We start from the raw sequence: 20,634 nt of genomic DNA on the forward strand, positions 1-20,634 counted from the left end.
CCCACCTGTAAGTCTGTAACCCCCTGCCCAAGCAAGCTTTCGTTGCAATTCCACCTCTATATAAAACAGACCAACCAATTCACAATTCCCAACATCACAAACCTATCTGCAAAATCTTCATCCACATCTCTATATCAGTAATCTATACATACATAATCACTCAAATTCAGGATGGGTATGGTTCTCGGAAAGATCTGTGTTGAAACCCCAAAATTCGAAGTCATTCAATCAACAAACGAGTATGAGATCCGAAAATACTCACCTTCTGTTATAGCCGAAGTCACCTACGATCCATCCCAATTCAAAGGCAACAAAGACGCTGGTTTCACCATATTAGCCAACTACATCGGTGTTATGGGCAATCCCCAGAACACCAAGCCAGAAAAGATTGCCATGACGGCTCCGGTGATAACCAAATCGTCCGAGAAGATTGCGATGACAACTCCGGTGGTGACCAAGAGCGAAGGAGAGGGGGAGAAGAAGATGGTGTCCATGCAATTTACACTGCCTGAGAAGTACAAGAAGGCAGAGGAGGCGCCGAAGCCGGTGGATGAGAGGGTGGTGATAAGGGAGGAGGGGGAGAGGAAGTTTGGGGTGGTAAAGTTTAGTGGGGTGGCGACGGAGGAGGTGGTAAAAAGGACGGTGGAGAAGCTGAAGGAGAGCTTGGGGAGAGGCGGGTATAAGGTGATTGGGGAGTTCTTGTTGGCAAGGTACAACCCACCTTGGATGACTTTGCCTCCTTTTAGGACTAATGAGGTCATGATACCTATTGAATGAATTTTGAGAAGGGATAATATATAAAGTGAGTTGTATTTGTATCTCTGTTATTGTTGTTAGACTGATAAATAAGACATGTTTGTTTTTGTTATGTTTGGTTGGATCGACTCGGCCTATCACTCACTCCTTTGAAATTGACACTCAAAACAGAGTGGGGTTTTTGTTGCTCTCCAAGAATTGACCATTTAATTTCCAGAAATGTCCGTCATTAAGGGCTTAAAAATGCCCTAATTCACTCACTCCTATACAGAACTCTGCATAAAAAGCAAAACTTGGGTATGGAGTTTATTAGTCCGAGTAGAAAATAATGGGATGAATACAGACTCTGTCCAGATGAGCAATACTGAATAGATTCAGATGCCTAATTCAAAAGATATAGCTTAAAATAATTACATCAATCAATCGACCAACACTACTGAATTGTTATTGATAAAAAATAACAACAGAAAAATATAGATAAAATTTGAAGTCTGAAAATAACCCGCCCCGAAGCAAAGTAAGTTCTTCCAAAAAGCAATGCAAATCTAATCTACACTCGAATACAATAGAACTGTGCATTAGACTAAAAATAGGTGTTGGATTTTTAAAAATTCAAAGCCACATATTTGGAAGACATATATGCAAACTGCCAACAAAAGATCCTATCCACTGATTTTTATTTTTATTTTTATTTTTTTTTCACACATAAAACCACTGAATTGGCAATGTCTTTTAATTATAGAGCATGAAAACACATCTTTTGTTTTGTCGACTCTTAAAATCAATAGGCAAAAAAGATCCAGGATTGTCTCATAACTTGTAATTATCAAATGTTCGAGAAAATTTGAGAATTATTCACAATATTTGGATAACTTGAACGATTCAGTAGTTTCAAGTTATTCACTGAGCTTGAACTTAAGCTCAAAAATGATTCTAGGTAGGGCTTCGCGGATGCTATTGATAGAACAATACCCAAGATGATAGAACAATACTCAAATGTCTCATTTATCTTCTTCCTCTTCAACTATTTTTATATATACATCCATCTACACATGCAACTTAAAGCACATTTGAGTGGCTAAGAATATCTTAAAGTTACACTCATAGATAGAGTTACTTTTATAGATTCAAAAAACTAAAAAATAAGATGTTTAACATGTCCCTGCGGAAACACCTAATGTCTGCACAAGTTCTCAACAGTCTTGACAAAATTTATCAATGAATATACCTAAATGTACTTTACCAAAAAGAATATACCTAAATTCTAGTTTCCACAAGAATATATGGACGAATGATTGAATTCTAAAGCCTTTTGGCCTTACTACTACAAAGCAATCAAATTGAACATCATATTTGGCGAACAAAGAATGAAGGTAGTGGTAATGAACTAATAAGGGCAGAAGAGAACTCCTTTACGGATCAACTCAGAAAGCATTGACAACGATCCTTGAACTCTGCAGGTTTTAACTAAAAGTAAATAGAAATCTCTGAATCCCAATTCTTAACATTTGGGAAGCAATATAAAGCAGGTTTAACTGAAAGTAAATAGAAAAGATACATGGATTCATGTGGCACTGACTTCCACCTTTACAAGAGGGTTGATGTTAACTGATGTCAATTTAACCATCAATCATTTCCCTCATGTTAAAATTGACAACCAAATATAAGATTTCTTTATTTGTAGCCAGCTTTTAATGTATTATGATTTCAGTAGTGAAGAATAAATAAAGATGCAAGACATCTTCTAGAAAGACTTTAAAAAGAAAATTCTTTTATGATTCCTGAGCAAGTATAACATCCAATTTTGTAAACGAGACCTAATTTAGCAATTGACTTTGAAAACAAAATTAAGGAAATAATAGAGCCTGAACTAAAAACTATTACTCCACATTTACAAGGGAGAGTGAAATTTTGACACGAAACTGACCTGTGTTGTGTTAAAAGCTATGTGTAAACCTCCTTTGCTTCCCAAAATCGCTGGTATGTTCCATGGCGATTTGTACAGATAAAAGGGAATTTGTATCTGAAAAAATATAAACAAAAACTTAAGCTTGTCTTCGACACTGGGATTTACGCTCTCTGAATGGCGAAGCAGTTTCTTTGAGAACCCCATATTAGCCACCTCTGAAGCAATGGGTATTTTGCACCTTAACAACAGGCCAGATATTTCCTATTGAAAACAATTCATATTCACTCGACCCAAACCTCCATCTCCGGTCAAGTTGAATGAAACCAATGCACCATCTTTGTGAAGCAACCCTAAATCTGTCTTCGGTCAAGATGCATGCTACTAATTTGCTCCTGAGATCTATTACAAATACAACCAGGAAAAGGATTTGCATAAAAATTCTCTTCAAGTCTTGGAAATTCTCCAACCTCTCTCGGGTATGGTTCTCCAAGCCTGTTGGAGTGTAAATTCTTCACCTCTGAAGAAAAATCTTCCCAAGATATAACACCCTCATCCAACTGATCAACCATTGTAACAAAATTTTGTCTGAAAATGAAGAAGTGATCACATATATAAATCTCACTTGCGACTGAACTGTATGTAGGAAAACGGAAAAAATAAAGCCAGAACCAAAGCATAAGATGATTACAAACCTGTCAGGGCTGATAGTCTTTCGAAATCCTTCGATCCTCCTGTGCCCTTGCACTGCCTTAGCCATATTCCCATCATATGTGTAAACAAAAACATCACTTGCAAGAGCTACAATATAATCCAAGGCAGCAAGGCGATTCTGATATTCTTTGAAGGGTTCAAACTCTTCTTCTGTTGCAAGAGTTGAATGGGTGAAAACTTTTGGGAACTCGGAACGAAATGAAGCCATGCTGTTACTACCATAGATTTCCCCCGCAACTATGTATATTGTAGTGGTGGAAGGATACCCCATGGCCTTGAGGAAGAGGGCTGCCTCCCTGGGGAACATTGGACATCCTCCTTGGAGTCGCCTTTCTTCACTGTTTATCTCTTTCTCCTTCCAATGATTGACACTGTACCTCATAATACGAAGTTCCTCAACCTCTTCTGCAGCAAGATTGTGACTGCAGCCAGTGAATGCAAGCATATCTTTCTCGTACCTGCACTCAAGGCCCTTCTAATAAGTTCTCTTTAAAACTGATAATTGAAGAACATATGTCATGTTAGTTATGTACCTTAAATGGAGAGCAACATATGGCTCGTTATTTTTCCCAAGTCTGTCAACTAGTTTCCTCGAAAGCTCCTCAATCTCGTTTGTGTATCGAAGAGCCTCATAACAGGCACGACATCTGAGCTTCTGGATAGACACTGCAAGGCCATTATTAGCAAGTCTTGAATCGGTAAGGGTAAACTTGATCACCTTATGTTGTTTTAATAATGGAAGCATCTCCTTTCTGTAGTAACTAGCCTGCATAAGAAACATCTAAGATTAAAGGTTCTAGCAGATATGGTATCTTGAAGAGATTTCACATTATTGCCAGACCTTTGACCAGGAAATGGGGGCCACTAGAAGGGGCTGGACGGTCATATAGCTTGGCGGCAAAGAATCAACTATTTCAATATCATATTTTAGAACTTCAATAAAGTGCTTCCAATCAAAAATATCTTTAAAATCACTGCAAAGAAAATATAAGAAAATCGAATCAAGAACAAACGAGAATATCAGATAGACCACAAGCACAAGAAAGCAATACCTTGAATCTGTCCAGAACGACTCATGGTCAAGAGAAGGAAGAACCAAGGTGGCATTCATAATCTTTGCAACAGCAACCATATCACAAATCTGCAGTAAAATCAACATAGAAATTTAACTAAAGATTATGAGTTAGTAAGACAGGGAAGAAGTAAACACAACTTGATATGTTAAGTTTCTACAATTAAAGCTTACTCCTATTCTCATTTGATTCAATCCACCATTGGCATGAAATAGAATATAACCATTGGTTGCAGAACCCATCCCTGAAAGAAGTTCACACACATATATCAAACAATACTTGATTTAGCTCAAGGTACATATAGAAATGGGGAATTAGCAAGTGGAACGTACGTATTTTCTTCCTTCGCTGAGCAATGCATGGATAAAAGTCATTGCTGTTTGGTTTCATCCAAATCTCTGAGCTCTATAAACAACAACCAAACAGAAGTCCTAAGCTCACTTTAAGCTATCGTGGATTAACAAATACTACAAAATTTCAATTAAGAAAACATCCAACCATTAGAGTGAAGTGTATCAAAATTTCAAATAAAACCTTAATATTCTGCATAATTGACAGAGCCACACACCACTAATGTACTTGAATATTGAAAAAGTTAATGAAAATAAGAGGGCCTTATGCAGTTTTGCTAAGGGGGAATAAGGGTGGAATTTTAAACCAACTGCTTCAACAAAAAATTGCTTGTTTACAGCAATATATTCAATAAAATTGGCTAAAAAATGCTATTTTCCGTCATCATCTGAATAAAGTGTCAAAGAATCATCTGAATAAAGTGTCAAAGAAAAGTGTTATCACATATGTTTATAAAAATTAAAACCAAAAGGCCTAAAGGACCATAACCACAACGTTCAACTGATCATTAGAAAGCCATCAACACACTGATTTTGCTGGTCAAAGGCAAACTGGCCTTATTCAATCAACACTTTGTTGCCGCCCATTGCCTTTTATTGGTCAAAACAAGCAACCTTCAAAAAACCCACGGAAGTATTTACTTCCTTTGTGAGAAAAAAAAAAAAAATTAAGAGGAACAGCCTAACAGGTATGAAAAATGTTTTATATGACACAAAAAGGCAAAAATAAAAGAAAAAGAAAGCAGTGAAAAGTTGCAAATAGAAATCAATTGATAGTTGCCATAAAAAAGGATATCCACAAAATCCCTGATCCCTCACTTGGTTGCTGAAAATACATGTTAAAACAACATGTAATGAAGCTGTATAGTTTGGGTCATTTATAAAAAGTTCCACAAGTGGTTTCTTTGAATTTAATTATTCATCTTCAACTCAAAACTTCAATGTCATCCTTTTCTCAGAAAGAAAACAGAATATAAGGAAAAAAAAAAAAAGTACAAATAACAGAAAGATCAGACTTACAGTGAACTTCTCCAATAACCGCTTGGGCATAACAGCATCAGAAGAAGATGACTCACTATCTGATAGAATCCTCTGAGCATTAGCCCCATCATCCTTAAAGGACTGGTGCAACACCAACCTATTCTCTCTCCTCATCGAATTCACCTCCACAAGAACATCACCCATCATGAAGGAGAACTTCAAAAACACCGACACCACCGCAATCATCATCAACATTCCGAACATCAGGCGGCCCATATTCCTCCCCGATTTCAAAGACTGCAAGATCAACAGGTGGTGGTGGTCGGCACTGCCGTCTCCGCCACCATTATTACCGTTCAAATCATCATCATTATCGTCAACAGCAACCCCATTTGTGATATATTCTGACGCCTTTTCTGCGTCAAGCATTAAATCTGCGACTCGGCGACGGTGCGTGGTGGAACCCACTCCTCCGTGACTGTCATTGCCGGAGGAGTTGGTGGCGCCACCGGTTGACATCGCCGAGGGCAAAGAATAAAACAATATTCCGAACAATAAAGTCGGAAATGGAGACAAAAAGACAGCACGACGATGAAGGGGTTGTGCTAAGACGGTGACGGAGGGTTCAATAGCTTCAATTGCTAACCATTGCCTTCTGTCTGAGAGAGGGGTTTGGATGGTGTGAAGGCAGGAATATTTTTGTTTCGTTTACTTTCTCTCTCTAAAAGTTTTTTTTTCGGGGATTTTTTTCTCACTCTAAAAGTTTTAGAGAGACGAGGGGCCGTAATCCAAGGCGAGCGGGGAGAACCATGTGACGCTGTGTGTGTTTGTGTGTGAAACTTCTGAGTTTTGGAATAAATATATATAGTATGGTCAATGGTGCGTCTCTATATTGTACCTTAGGCAAATCATTATATTTATTTAATTTCAGTCTGACGACGAGAGATGGCTTTCGGGCATGTTTGTCTCGTCTGGGATTCCGTTCTTTACCGATCTCCAAAAAGTTCTTGAGTGACAACTTTACCCTCGATGTGAGTTATCAAATGATTTTTTTTTCTTCTTTCGAATTCTTTTTCGTTCTAAAGGTAAAGTAACACATAAACACATGAATGCAGTATTCGTGGGATGCTCGGTGTCTTATTATTGGTAATTAATGACTCGTTGTCACTTTTGGAAAAATGAGTTGGTGTTCCTAAACCGTTCAAAAGAATTTTACAAATCTAGTGACTGATTGTGGGCTACTGGATTTGGGCTTCGAGGGATATCACTTTACCTGGTGTAATCACCGTCATGGTTTCACCAATATTCAAGAACGTTTGGATTAAGCCTTAGCTAGTAAAGATTGGCAGCAGATATTTCTACAGGCTCGATTCCATCATCTCACGGTAGCTGGGTCTGGTCATTGTGCTATGTTGCTTGATCTTTTGCCAATTTTTCATATGGAACCTCGCCAATTCCATTTCGAGGCATGATGGCTGTTTGACCCTATGTGTGATGATATTGTCCGTTCTTTACCAATCTCCAAAAGGTTCTTAAATGAAAATTTTACCCTCAATGTGAGTTATCACGTGAATTTTTTTCTTCAGTTCTTTTACGTTTTGAAGGCAAATAACACATAAACACACACAATCTCTTTTGAGAGTGTTTGTTACTCCAACGCTCCAGTGATTATGAATTTATCATTTCCTGAAATAAATTATGTTAGTTTGAGTGAAAAATGATTCGAAAGGATCACTAAGTTCACAATGATCCTTTCAGATGTGTCTTTTATTTTTACTTTTTTTCTTTTTTCAATGATGTTGTCACATTTATCAGTGCATCTCATAATCTATCACTAAATTGATACCTAACAATTATTAAATTTTATTATTATTATTTTTATGTAACCGTAGATCAGTTAATAGGAGTTGAATATTTATCTAAATGTGGATTTAGGTATAATTTCATAATTTTAAATTCACATCAAGTCAAAAATTTTGAACATGATGAATGTACTCACCTGCATGGTTGATTAGATATACAGAAATTCAATGAATGTGATCAACATACATGGTGGGAACTGAAAAGGACAAGTTAAACAAAGTTCATTTACATATGAATATGTTTGGGAAACAAATTAAAGGAAAGAAAAATAATTGAATGGTTATAGGGAAAGAACAAAAATGAAAAAAAAAACATTTGTTTCAACAGAATTCATAATAGACTTTAATAATGGTCGTTTAGGTGGTGATGGATTCATATATAACTTAAATAAATAAACGAGAGACATAATGGATTTTTTTTTTTTTTTTTTTGGTAAGCAAAGAGAATCATCTTAGCTTTTAAAAGTAACTGTGACAACAAATGTATAACACAAGACTACAATGACCCACCATAAGTCCCTTCATAGTAACTAGTGTTACATTCTTGAACTAAAAGTTTTGCATTCTCAAAACAATAAAGATTTTGCAAATGCACAGTTGAGCACATAACAAAAAAATTGTACTGAGAGGATACAGATTCACAATTAGATGGTCACGTTATTTTCAAGTTGAAAATGTAGTTAACAACTTGAATTTCAAGTTTGCTAATAGACCAGGCTTGGCGCTTAATTTTTATGTTTTTTTTACCCCATAAATTAGGGCTTAGTTCAACTTCAAATGTTGGCTTCAAGGAAAGGTTGGATTTTGGTAGGTTCGAGTAAACTTCCGGGCAAATCATAGTTTTAAGTTGCAATTTCAAACATGCCATGAGGAGAACAAGGGTATAATAATACTTACTTATTTCATAAATGAAAGAATGTGATTTTGATATTAATAATGATAATGATAATGAGTAACAGTTAACAAGGGTATAATAATACTTACTTATTTCATAAATGAAAGAATGTGATTTTGATATTAATAATGATAATGATTAAGAGTTTGATAGTCAAATAAAAGGAGCTAAGGAGTTGACGTCAGGATGATACGAGAATCGAACTATTTATCATTAATATATTTATAATTATTTTTCATTGTATAAAAAAATAACAAGTTAATTCGAAAATAAATCTCGGAATTGATTGTCCTTTGTCAAAATCACCTGTCTAGCGATTTTTTTGTTTTTTAATTGAATGAACCTCAAAACATGTAATGGAGATGAATTCAGAAATGGTTCCCTCTCACTAGGATTTCAAGTCAACTCTTTCAAGATATTAACAGTTGCCACTGTGGTTTTTGTATATAAAATAATAATAATAATAAAACGTTGATTAATAATGGGAAGAAATCAAATAGCATATACTCCGTACTATATACCACATATACATATCAGCAAATTCATTACAATGTCGCATGCTTGAATTTTCTAAAAAATCAAAATAAAATAATTATTATATGAGATTGTGAATTGTTGTATAAACAAGTTAACATAGAAATCATTAAAAAGTATGCGTGCCAGGCAATGCTTTAGAATTGAATAATAAAAAAATATCGTGCAACCATCTTTTGACTTCTCACAATTGGATGACAGGAGTAGGATCCCCCTCCGCCATTTGAATCCTTGCAAGAGCAGCCGGCGTCATCAAAGATTAAACCACAAGCAAAATATTTGGACATTCTTTATATATATATATATATATATATATAAGTTTAAACAAACACACAACCAACATTCTTTATATTTGCACACCAAGACTAACACCTGTGTTGTACCTTTAGAGGTATAAGTAACTAAATTTACATGCAAGTTGGAATGTCTTTTAGAAGAGGAAAATGGTATTTTTGACAACAATTTAACACCCGGTTTACAAACGACCTACGTGGAAAGCTTACGTGGCCAGACTTCTCGGCAAAACTTGTGTGTCTTCTCTTTTCTTCCTTTCTTTTGTTCTCAATCGTTCAACCTACCATCGATTTCGAATTCCAGCGAACCTCAGATCCAATTCCACCATCATCTCTCCATTCTCCACCTTATTCGTCTTCTCCATCTTTCCTAGGCCAGTTTCAGTCCCGGTGTTGGCCTCACCTTCGTCCTTTCCAACTCCATTGCACCCAATGCGCTCTCTCGAATTCAACAGCTTCTCAACACCACTGCCAACACTGATCAGAACCCAAAATTCAAAAAAGCAGATGACAAGAATCAACTTGAACAATATCAAATTGAATCGTTGAGTTGGGTACCATATGTTTGGATTAAATTTGAAATATCACATCATAATCAATTTTCTTGATTTCTGTGGAGAATTAGTCAATTTAGTGACATTTCCTATTAATTCAGCTTGATTTTATGCATCAAAAAAGAAAAACAATCAAGTAGCAACTCTTGGGATGTTGAACCGAGTAACAAGTTGATGAACTCTATGGCGATCGAACCACGATCACTGGAATGAGAGAGAGTGGGTCGATGCATGCGTCGGTGAAAAAAAAAAAATTTACAATTCTTGTGAACAGTTGAACCATACACTAACAACCACATAGGAGTCGCATTTTGTCGGTTTCTATGTACTCTGGAAAATAGCACTACTCTTATAAGAGAGAAAGGAATGGCATAAAAACCGATTTTGTAAGTACAGTTCGAAACATTTAATGAAAAATTATTTAATACCCCGGGGTAGCATTTATGTAACGCCCGGCCAATGAAAACACAATCTTCCAAGTCTAAAGGAGTAAAATTCTGAAGAACTACCATTCTTTCCCTTTGTCTAACTGAAGTAAAAGACAGGTTTTTTTGAGTAGCAACTAACAAAGGTCTCTCATATCCATAATTCCGAAGAGCAAGAAACACACAAAAGGCAGTTTCAAACCTGAAAAAAATATGCAAATTTTTTTTTTTACCTAAACAAAATATTATTAACCAAAAACAACATAATGCAAGCAACTAGAAGGGCACACCCTTCTGAAAACACAGCACAGCTTAGAAATACCCACTTCCAAAAGCCAGCCAACCAAAACGAGAAACAAAAACCAAAAACACATCAAGGGGCCAGACCAGTCTATGACAACACAGGACCACCCCCACAACGCTATCAACTAAAAAAGAAAAAAAACTATTAAAACCTCAAACTTAAGCCAGCACTCCATCCACAATGTTTTGAAGTTGCAATCCCAACAGATCAGTAGTTTCCCAAATATGATTTTCCCGGCAACCTGAGAAGCATTATGCAAAGCTTGATTCCTTTTCCACCAAATATGCAAATACCTTCAAACCATTCCGATTACTAAGAAAGAGACCTTATAAAACAACATATCAACAACAGACCTGATACCATCTAGAACAACAGCAACCATAAAGCAACAGAGCTCAGAGACAGAGAGGTCCTTCCATCCAAGCTCTGATGTCACCAGCTAATTTGTATGGCATAAAAATTTATGATCCCCTGGTTATAACTTCAACCACTCCAAGCATGGGCATAGCCCCCAGCAAAACCTAGAAGGATAGTAATCCTTCAAGTACACCTCTCTGCTAAAACCAATAATATAGAAACTGAAGGACCGACCACGATGAGACATGGTGACACGTGTCACTGGCACGACGGAGATGGTATGCCTCTCACATATGACCCTTGCAGTAGGAGGCACAGGATCCCTGTCTGCGATAACATCAGAAGAGAACTTGTTCAGGAAGAATGAATCGGCAAAAAAGGCAGGAGTGCACTGATAGGCCTGAGTGTTGCACAACATAACCCCTTTGGCTCTGTGGAAGACCTCATCCGGAACAGAGCCTGCTCCGCTTGTTGCACTTACTTTTCGAGTTGAAACCGTCTTCCTGCAAAGGCAAAAACTTATACCATCTATCATGTGATTTAACTGGCTTACTGTAGATGGATGCATGCCTATGCACATATTGCAAGGAATGCAAATTATTGCATGACAAATAGACATGTACCCTACATGAGTCCCACCTGGCCCCCCGAGAAAAAAAAAAAAAGCTCTGAATTTGTCAAATGAAGGAAGTAAGCACAAGAACCAAGGTTTCGGATCTAGCAAAAGACAATTACGGTAACTACCAAAGAATATAAACCAATCAGTCTGATGGACCATATTTGAGTGAACATTCTCCAGAGACAATGCTTTGTTCTTTGTAGATAACTTGCAGCCTATCAACACCTACTGGGGGAAAAAAAAGCTTTCAGGCTATCAACTGCATACAAGTATATAACCAGGCATTCCTAACTTAATGAACTAATAGATCTCACGATGTCCTATGCCAATCCAATTAATCATCTATGAAAGCTAAATAGAAGCGTAAAAGATCATAAATGCTTCATCATCCAACACAATAGCTTGACAGGCAAGCTCATTCCGTATCATTTGAGTCACGAAATTAGACAGAACATCCCTTCTAAGGCAGTGACTATCTCTCGACTTTCCAAGATGAGTAACTAATTCAGTGTCAAACAACATCAATACTAGAATAGAAACACAGGTTGCTAGCAGACAGATAGAAATGCCTCCTTATTTTTTTTTAGTCCATTGAAGCGCAGTTCTATTCGTATATATTCATTTATTTAATTTGGGGTAGGAGAAAGGGTAAATTGAGAAGATCACTTATATAATTATAATCATTAGTTATAAAGGCATGGCCTAATGGGTTAATTTCCAGCACAAAATAGCATACATACCATCTAACAACGGCTATATTACGTGTCAAAAGAGAACCACAACCCTGACATGTCCCGCATTTAACTAGCCCATGAGATCCACAAGTTGCACAAGGAATCTTTCCTTTACCATCACATTTCACACATCTGCAGAAAAGAAAACCTTCAATAAATTACATGACACTCAACAATAACCAATTTAATCATAAATCATTAACACAATCAGGAGAACGTATTAACAACAACCAATTCCACCACCAACAGGTAAGCTACTCTCTAACTAGCAATTAGGCTCAACAGTCAACATTGTTGGGTTCAATTCCCCTATTACTATGTTTGAACTGCACTGACATACTATCACGCCCCGGGTTGTAAAACACAGTCCATGATAAAAGGGAAAAGAAATTTTAATGTTAAAAAAAATTGATCGTTCTCCCAGTGGAACCACCCCTTTAATATTATTTGACATCACTGTTTATTTATTCATTATTGTACTAAAACTGACTTAGTTTACTTCATTCTATTCAGTTTCATTTCATTAACATGCATACACATACACCTATATAATGTGGAAGGATTTAAACACATGTAACCTTAAATACCCAGGCACAATAGCCGAGGTCATAAAAAAACCTATGTAGCATGTGTGAATTGAAGAGATGCACAGACATGAGGTACTGGCCACATATGGTACTTGGTAATGATGTGTAAAGAAACAACATAAAAGTAAAAAGTGGATGACTACATCCACAAAATTTGAACTTGAACCAGCTTGCTAACAAATTATTGCTTGGACTATCCACAAATAAGTAAATAATTACATTAATGGAAAAGCTCACATTGTGTCAGATCCATCTTTATGAGCAATTAAACCCCTTCCATAACAACCAGCGCACTGAGTCATCTGGTTTTCCTTGTAAAATCCAGGTTCTTGATCTGCATTGCATGTAGAGCACACAATACCTCCTCGTCCAGCACAAACTGCGAATATTTTAAAATGCAACAGGATTCAACAATACTGGCTTGGCTGCTACAAACAAAATGTGGAAAGCCATTTCCTCATAACAATACAACTGTAAAATTAACAAGTACAACACAAATATGATGAGAAAAGAAAAGTATAGGTAACTAGAGGGACAGACGAACAGTGACTGATGGACCGGATAGGAATATAGGGTATGCTCACACCATTCGGGGGCGGGACTAATCCTTCCAGATACCCAAATTGATTTGCAAACAATGGGTATTGAATTAGGATTAGACAGAAGTTTTGTAACCTCCAGGAGTTAAACAAGAGCCCTCTTGTATGTACCCAAAAGCTCTATGCAAACTCGGTTACCCCATGGGGGTTAAGTCACCACCATTATTGAATCCATACCTGAGCATTTCACAATAGCTTCAGAATGAGGAATCTTAGCCCTTGACTCGTTATGAGGTGTAAATAGAACAGGAAATTCAGATCTCAAATCCAATTCCCAGATTCCTAGTTCTGCCCCCTTGTCCTTTCCATCAATTTGTCCACCAAGGTATGGCTCTGTCTCTTTTATGGTTTCCCTCTCCTCTATGAAAGTTTCTAGAGTTCCCACATAAACATTGCAGTCTTCCACTGCATGAATCTTCCAGGTCCGAGCTGGGCGACTTCCCCAACAGCATCGATGACCAACATGATCAATGAGCAACTCCCGTATCTCTACCTCATCCAATATTTGCCTATACAACAATACAAAATATGAACAAATAAATACATTACTATAGAATGCTATAAAACATTGAACAACATAAGTTATCACAAAGAGCCATCAAGGAGAGATTCGTATGGTGCTAACTAATGAAGCCTAACGGTAAAAAAAATGGCTATATCATTCATATGGCCCAAGTCTATAGGTACACCAACCAAGTACAAAATGATAGTTGGACATAATTAGATGATCAAAAGTCAATAAAATCAAGTCCCTCCAGTTTCTTTAGGATGTTAATACATTAATTTCTACACTAACCTTCAAAGACGAAGTGACTAGAGCCATCCAATCAGGCAACATACACTCACACAAATGTATATATTATTTGGTGAACTCATTGGAAATCCTGGTGGAACATATAAAAAGACACATTTCACTAATCAGCACTTTTGCAAAAATGGGCCAGCATGCTTTCGGCAGAATGTTGTCTCTGATGTAGAACCGTCCTAGAAATCTTAAGATAGTGCTACCAATTATTGGTTTTGCAGTGTGATATGGAGGAAACTAGTAGATTTAAGTTCTTCATGGGTAGAGAAGAATATATGGCTTGAAGATGGACAAGGTTTGAAATTATATTAGTTCTAAAATTGATTGATTGCTAGAATAGAAAAGAAGTAGTAGCAAATATTCTGAGCAGGTTTTGGATTCCTGATCAGAAGATTAGAAAAGGGTTATGGTTTAAGGAACCAGAGTGCAGGGATAAAAAAACTAAAGCAAATAGGCTCTAAAAGTTTAACTATAACTACAACAACAAATCTGATCCGGCGAATTAAATAAGGCAAAGATAACCAGTCTTGGAAATAATAATGCATGTTCAATGGCAAAACAATTATGTTGAAGATAAACCTGTCAAGGAGACAAAGTTAAACCTGCCAGACAGAATGTTCCTATGTGATGCAGTACAATCAAAGAGTTTTAAAACAGAGATACCTTCACCTTGTTTAGTAAGTTTGAGGTCGTGATAGTTACGATTTAACCCATAATGGTTAATACATGTACTAAATTCAGAGAGAAAACATCTGGATACTGTTCGAGTTGAGGAAGCCACATGTCAAGCTGAATGAGTAAACCTGGACTTTCTTGGAGATGCCTCTGGCAGAGGTGGGGAAGCCATGTTGCTGCCACCTAGGTGCCAACTGCCATATGGTGACATAGAGAATGCCATGTTGGCACCACGTGGAGTATTGGGTCAGGTATGCAACCCCTCCAAAATGCATGAAAGAAACATTTATTCCTCCAAATTTATCCTATAGAAGCAAGTTAGTTGTCATCTCATTCATCTATACTACAGTATAAGAAACTTTGTCTTCATAAGCTTGACAGCATGGTAGCACCATATGTTATATAAAATAATTCAATGTCATATGATGCCGACTTTGACATCATATTTCTGCAGCTTCCAAATGTTGCATCATAGTCACCATTTTCAAACTTCTACTAAGATCATCATTGCGTTAAGGAGAATATTGATGAACCCAAATACAAAGAATATGTGGTCCATTAAACCACCATATTAAGCTATGTGGATCAGTCTTAAGTGAAATTTACAGGGGCACAATATCCAACCTTACCTTTGAACAATGTCAGTGCTTCCACCATAACCTCCTCCTTGACCTTGGTAAACAATGGCTTGGTCTGCAAGCATAATTCATAATTTAAGATACTTTTCCCCAAAAGAATATAATAACGGAGAAGTAGTTCTGTTATAATTACAGGGTGTTCCAATATGTGCTTCAGATGAGAACATTTCATTGTTAATAATTACTTCAAACAGATAATGTTAACATGGAAACTAGAAAATGTTGCATGCTTGATGTAGGAGTAAGGAGCGTGAACCGAATTAGGACCCCCATGTAGACATCTTTTCACACGGCTAGTTATGTAGTTTAAACAAAAAAACTTCACTATGTAAAACATTTTTTATGAGTTTAAATGGATAACATTGATGGTAGAATTCTACTAAGTCATGGTAAATTAGATTGTGCAACTAATTATAATAGTCAAACCAAACAGACTAGATGTCTCAAATGAAATATGGGTAATCTAGACTCTGAAAAGAAAAGGAAAAAAAAAAGCTTTGATACATAAATTTCAAAAACAATATGGACGTCTTATATTTATGTTGATTTGGGAATAATTGTGATAAATAATATAAGAGTTATCTATAATTTGCAAGATTATGTTCTTGTGTACTGAGCTAAATGTGTTCGGAAGTATGGACTCTCAAATTTAGGACCAATCAGATTTGCTTATCATCGATTTGAAACCATAAAGTATAATGAACAGTTGGTTTATAGTGAAGTTATTTGAAGCCTTAGTTAATCAATTGAAAAACCTAATCTTCAAAGCATAAATGAACCATAGCTTCACAGTATAGCCAAGCCTAAAAACATAACTTCTCTTGCATACATATATCACTATGGAAAGTCGCAGTTTTCTTTTAGGCCCCGCAGAAAGCAAATGGTTAAAACTTTTAAGGCTGAATGATCTGATTGGCAGATGAGAAAACTTAGGAAAGGAAAAGAAAGTCAAATTAAAAGTGGAAGTTCTTTCACTTTTTAGAATCAAATAAAGAACCCTCCACTGACCTCGGCCTAATGTAAATGTTTGATTCAGCCGATGCCCAAAAAAAAAATCAAAAAATACGGAATTGGGGATATGATGATGGGTGTACCTGAATCGGGAGGGAAATCGGTGGTGTCAACCAAAGCGGCATGGAGAGACGGAGGGTAGCGGTCGGAAAAGGCAGCGGCGGATCGAATCTCGTCGACGCTGACTTCTGTTTCGGCCAAGGAAGTGGTCGGAATTACGGAACCTACCCTTCCCACATACTGATACGAACTCCATTTATCGCTCTCTTTATCTCCAACTTCACTTTTCACTTTCTCAATTCAAGTAAAACAATCAACAGTTACGCCTATATACATACTATGTACATGCGTGTGTGTATATATATATATGGCAACAAGTTCATGGAGAGGAAATTAAACCTGAAAGCAGAGGCTCCTCCATTTGACTTTCCTGCTGCATTTTTCAGATGGAGAAAGTAAAGTATATCCGAGAGATCAATTACTACAACTGTCGAACTATTTGAAATGCACTACCACTAGTAGTTAACTATACATATATATGCATACATATATATATATATATATATATATATATATATGCAAATTTCCTTTGCTGTTAAGAAAAACTAAATCAAATGATTGTTTTGTCATCAATCTGATCTCCAATAAGGGGTCCACACGCTGTTGCCGGTTTTCATATGTTTCGCGGGTACACCATTTCTCAGAGGAGATGCAAATATTCACGTTTCATTTCATATTCTGGTCTGTTTAGATTAGTTTTGGAATTTTGCTGACGACAATAATCTCATAAATTATTAAGGCCCAATTTGGTAGAATGGAAATGAGAGGAAAAAGAAAGGAAGGTAATGAAGGGGAATAAAAAATTGTGTTTGGAAGAAAAAGGTTAGAAGGAAAGGAAAGGGAATGTAGGGTTTTGGAATGAGAGAGTAAAGCTTTAACTTTTGCTATCCTTTTAAAATGAGGAAATGAAAGAAAAGAGAATAAAATGCTAATGTAATTTTTATAATATCAAATTTACCCTTAAAATAAAATTAAAATTAAGTCATGTTTTACTCACTTTGGTGAATGTGGGAAACAAAGTCACCAAAATTTATTGAAAGGAACCAAAATTTACTAGTGGTTAGGTAAATCAAAATCTATTGCCTCAATGGTTCCTGTAAAATCTCTATTTTCAATGGTGGGTTAGATGGGTTTCTTCTCCAAATTCTCTATTTGAGTTAAGAGTTTGGAGAAGAGAAGTATCTAATCTTAGCAACAAATAGATGATATTTATTTTTAATATTATTTTTGGTAACAACTAAATGATATTTGGTCTTTTTTACATGAATATATTAACCTTCCTTTGAAAAGCTTGTAGATGAAATTGGGTACCCATTTTGGAATGCCTTAATTTACGGCAAATGATCAACCGGGTAGGAGTATTCCATTTATTGAATGGATATGCTTGAATTTTTAAAGGATTGCTTAAGGTTGTGTTGACACTAAAATCTGCTGACTTAGTCGATCTTAATTTTGATCTGTTGCAGGCGTGCCAGAACTAATTGTATAGTTTGAATGTGAGTTGTCAACTATAGTATGACTTTCACGAGAAGAAAGATAACAAATATACTCCTCTTGTAAGTTCAGGATTGCCTTAAAAGGACTTTAATAATAAATAATTATAGTAACAGTTAAAGAATAGAAAAATGAGAAAATCCTAATATAGAAAGAGATAGAAATAGCAAGGATGCTATTTTAAAAAAAAACAAACATAATAATAAAATGATTATGAAGGTGCTAAACCTTTTTCACAACATATCTCTTTATTTATAGAATAAATCGTAAACAAAATCATATACATAAGTATTCTAATTGCAATATAATTCTATAACATAACTGAATATAAATTCAAACTAAACGATCCTAGATAAATACTAATATTTAACTAAAATCAAATAAAAAATAAATATTACACATAAACCTTATCCATCATCTCTTCATCAAAAATATTCTATTCGATCAGTGGCTGTCATTGCTCCCTTATAACTGTAGTCCAAGTCCATTATTAAATCTATGTAGAATGGCAATGATTTTCAGCCCAAATTGATTGCCAATCCAAACAATCTTCAGCCTAATTATATATAATTCAAGCCCAATTATCAAAATGGGTGTCAACAGGATAATAACTTAAAAGGAGCTTACAATGAATAAATTACAAAATCTGATTTTTTTTCAATAAATGTTATGAAAAAATAAATAGTTTATGTTTATATCTTCAGCTTAAATATGGGTGTCATATTCATAAATTGCATGCTTAATATATAGATTTGTCTTTTATATAATATAAAAAGGTATAGTGGTAAATTAGTTAAAATAATTTCTTTTCCTTTCTCTCCCAAACATGATTATTATCATTTCCTTTATTAATCAACTAAACGTAATGAGGTTAACACTATTGTCTATTATCCTTTCCTTTCTTTTCCCCCATAACTAATATTATCATTTCTTTTCTTTTCTTTTCTTTTCTTCTATACCAAACATAGTCTAAATGATTTGGAACAATTATCATTTAGTCATCAAGGTTCAGTTTAATCAAGACTCTCTTAATAAATAAACATCAAATTGAATTCAAAAGAAATTAACAAGATATTAATATAACGAAATATCATACATGTAGTGAGAAGACAATTCTTATTGACTTTATTTTTAGGATAAATTACACTTACCTCCCTTGAGGTTTGGACAAATCTCACATGGGTGCAGCGTTTGAAGTTTATTACTCTGACCTCCCTTAAGACTTTAAAAAGTCAATTATACTCTTATATGTAATATATCTTTATAATACAAAATATATTATAAATTTTTAAAAAATCAATTATTCTATGTCATATCTCCTATTGCTTTCTCTCTCTTCTCCACCAGCTCTACCCTCTCCTAAAAAATATCATGTAAATAAATAAATTAATAAAAATAAGTGTAATGGCAACTTAGCCATTTTATGAATTTTTTTTTACAAGTTTTGATGCAAAGGGGAGTTTGTTGAGCATACACCCAAGCTTCAAGGCAGGTTAAAGCAATAAATCTTAAACGCTCCACTTGTGTAAGATTTGTCCAAATCTTAGGATAGATCAGTCTAATTTATTCTTATTTTTATGATGACTAAACACTACTCAAAACAGTTTTGGAACCTAAAAGGGCCAAAAGCAGCGTTCAAACATGCCCTAAGAATTAGTTGATTCCCAATTTTGAAAGAATGGGAATCGACATATTGTGTTATAACCAACTAAATAGTTTAAAATAATGAGTTGAGATCCTCTATTACAGTATAACATGAATTATCATGATCCTCCGCATCAATGCAACATGATATTATAAAAGATCCAAATTCAAGAATTATAAATTTATAACATCACACTCAGGCCACTCCGCTGCAACTTCTGTTATTAATAAACGTTTAGTTATTGAAAAAAAAAAAAAAAAACACTTTAGTTGAACAAGAGTGCTAAGCGGTTATGCATGGCCTTGCTCGCTGTTACATTAAGACCTTTTCTTTTTCATGGTTTAAAAGATCAATTATGCTATGCGAGCTTAGATACGCTTGTTGTTGACTCATAGTCAAGTTTTGTTTTTATTTTTTTTCTAAGATTGGCATGAAATTTTTCTTTTTCTTTTTTTCATATTTATTGAGAATGGGATTTGACTATTTGAGTGTGCATACAACTTAAATTTAGATTGAGATCACTTGTGAAATAAAACGAGTCAAACTTCTTAAATTCATTTTTACTATCATCAAATCTTTGAATGGAATATTCATTGTTTTTATTAACTTATTTACATTCTCAATATATATAAAAGCCTTATTTATGGGCTTTTCAGGCTCAAAGATTATTACTTTTTCCTCTCCCCTAAATATTATAATAACCAACCGGCCACGGGTTCACATATATATATATTTTCTAATTGGTTGTTACACACGTCTCTGT

The 20,634-nt window shown here is 35.3% G+C and overlaps 3 protein-coding genes across 4 annotated transcripts; 1 reads left to right on the forward strand and 2 right to left on the reverse strand.

Annotated features, from left to right (window-relative positions):
* LOC132293613 (uncharacterized) lies at positions 1-868 on the forward strand. The gene has a single exon (XM_059791154.1). It carries the CDS (start codon positions 172-174, stop codon positions 775-777), a length of 606 nt encoding a protein of 201 aa, XP_059647137.1. The 5' UTR covers positions 1-171; the 3' UTR covers positions 778-868.
* A 1,735-nt stretch (positions 869-2,603) lies between these two features.
* Positions 2,604-6,646, reverse strand: LOC132293614 (O-fucosyltransferase 28). Its single transcript, XM_059791155.1, has 8 exons — positions 5,820-6,646; positions 4,782-4,854; positions 4,623-4,693; positions 4,429-4,517; positions 4,218-4,350; positions 3,910-4,142; positions 3,358-3,834; positions 2,604-3,250 (listed from the first exon to the last, which is right to left on the reverse strand). The coding sequence occupies exons 1-8, from the start codon at positions 6,297-6,299 to the stop codon at positions 3,016-3,018; spliced, it is 1,791 nt and encodes a 596-aa protein (XP_059647138.1). The 5' UTR covers positions 6,300-6,646; the 3' UTR covers positions 2,604-3,015.
* Positions 6,647-9,398: 2,752 nt separating this feature from the next.
* On the reverse strand, positions 9,399-17,216 carry LOC132293615 (uncharacterized). 2 transcript variants are annotated; one of them, XM_059791157.1, is made up of 7 exons: positions 17,072-17,216; positions 16,756-16,962; positions 15,653-15,716; positions 13,721-14,052; positions 13,182-13,323; positions 12,364-12,489; positions 9,399-9,841 (listed from the first exon to the last, which is right to left on the reverse strand). In XM_059791157.1, exons 1-7 carry the CDS (start codon positions 17,109-17,111, stop codon positions 9,646-9,648), a joined length of 1,107 nt encoding a protein of 368 aa, XP_059647140.1. In that variant the 5' UTR covers positions 17,112-17,216; the 3' UTR covers positions 9,399-9,645. The 2 variants fall into 2 exon arrangements, with proteins under 2 accessions (XP_059647140.1, XP_059647139.1); XM_059791156.1 differs by lacking the exon at positions 9,399-9,841 and adding an exon at positions 10,162-11,507.
* Between the last annotated feature and the right edge of the window lie 3,418 nt (positions 17,217-20,634).

This window comes from Cornus florida, unplaced genomic scaffold, assembly GCF_030987335.1.
Source record: "Cornus florida cultivar Cherokee Brave unplaced genomic scaffold, ASM3098733v1 CherokeeBrave_3.0.0_Hap2_Chr02, whole genome shotgun sequence".
NCBI classification, from domain to species: domain Eukaryota; kingdom Viridiplantae; phylum Streptophyta; class Magnoliopsida; order Cornales; family Cornaceae; genus Cornus; species Cornus florida.

What these genes read in the sequence shown, in the direction of transcription:
- LOC132293613 (XM_059791154.1), top strand. Translation starts at nt 172, where the DNA reads ATGGGTATGGTTCTCGGAAAGATCTGTGTTGAAACCCCAAAATTCGAA.
- LOC132293615 (XM_059791156.1), bottom strand. Translation starts at nt 17,111, where the DNA reads ATGCAGCAGGAAAGTCAAATGGAGGAGCCTCTGCTTTCAG. An exon ending in AGCACTGACATTGTTCAAAG is followed by an intron (nt 14,053 to 15,652) that starts GTAAGGTTGGAT and finishes ATTGTTGTATAG; the next exon opens with GCAAATATTGGATGAGGTAG. An exon ending in AGCTATTGTGAAATGCTCAG is followed by an intron (nt 13,324 to 13,720) that starts GTATGGATTCAA and finishes AAATATTCGCAG; the next exon opens with TTTGTGCTGGACGAGGAGGT.
- LOC132293614 (XM_059791155.1), bottom strand. Translation starts at nt 6,299, where the DNA reads ATGTCAACCGGTGGCGCCACCAACTCCTCCGGCAATGACAGTCACGGA. An exon ending in TGAATCAAATGAGAATAGGA is followed by an intron (nt 4,518 to 4,622) that starts GTAAGCTTTAAT and finishes ATTTTACTGCAG; the next exon opens with ATTTGTGATATGGTTGCTGT. An exon ending in CCCCCATTTCCTGGTCAAAG is followed by an intron (nt 4,143 to 4,217) that starts GTCTGGCAATAA and finishes TTTCTTATGCAG; the next exon opens with GCTAGTTACTACAGAAAGGA.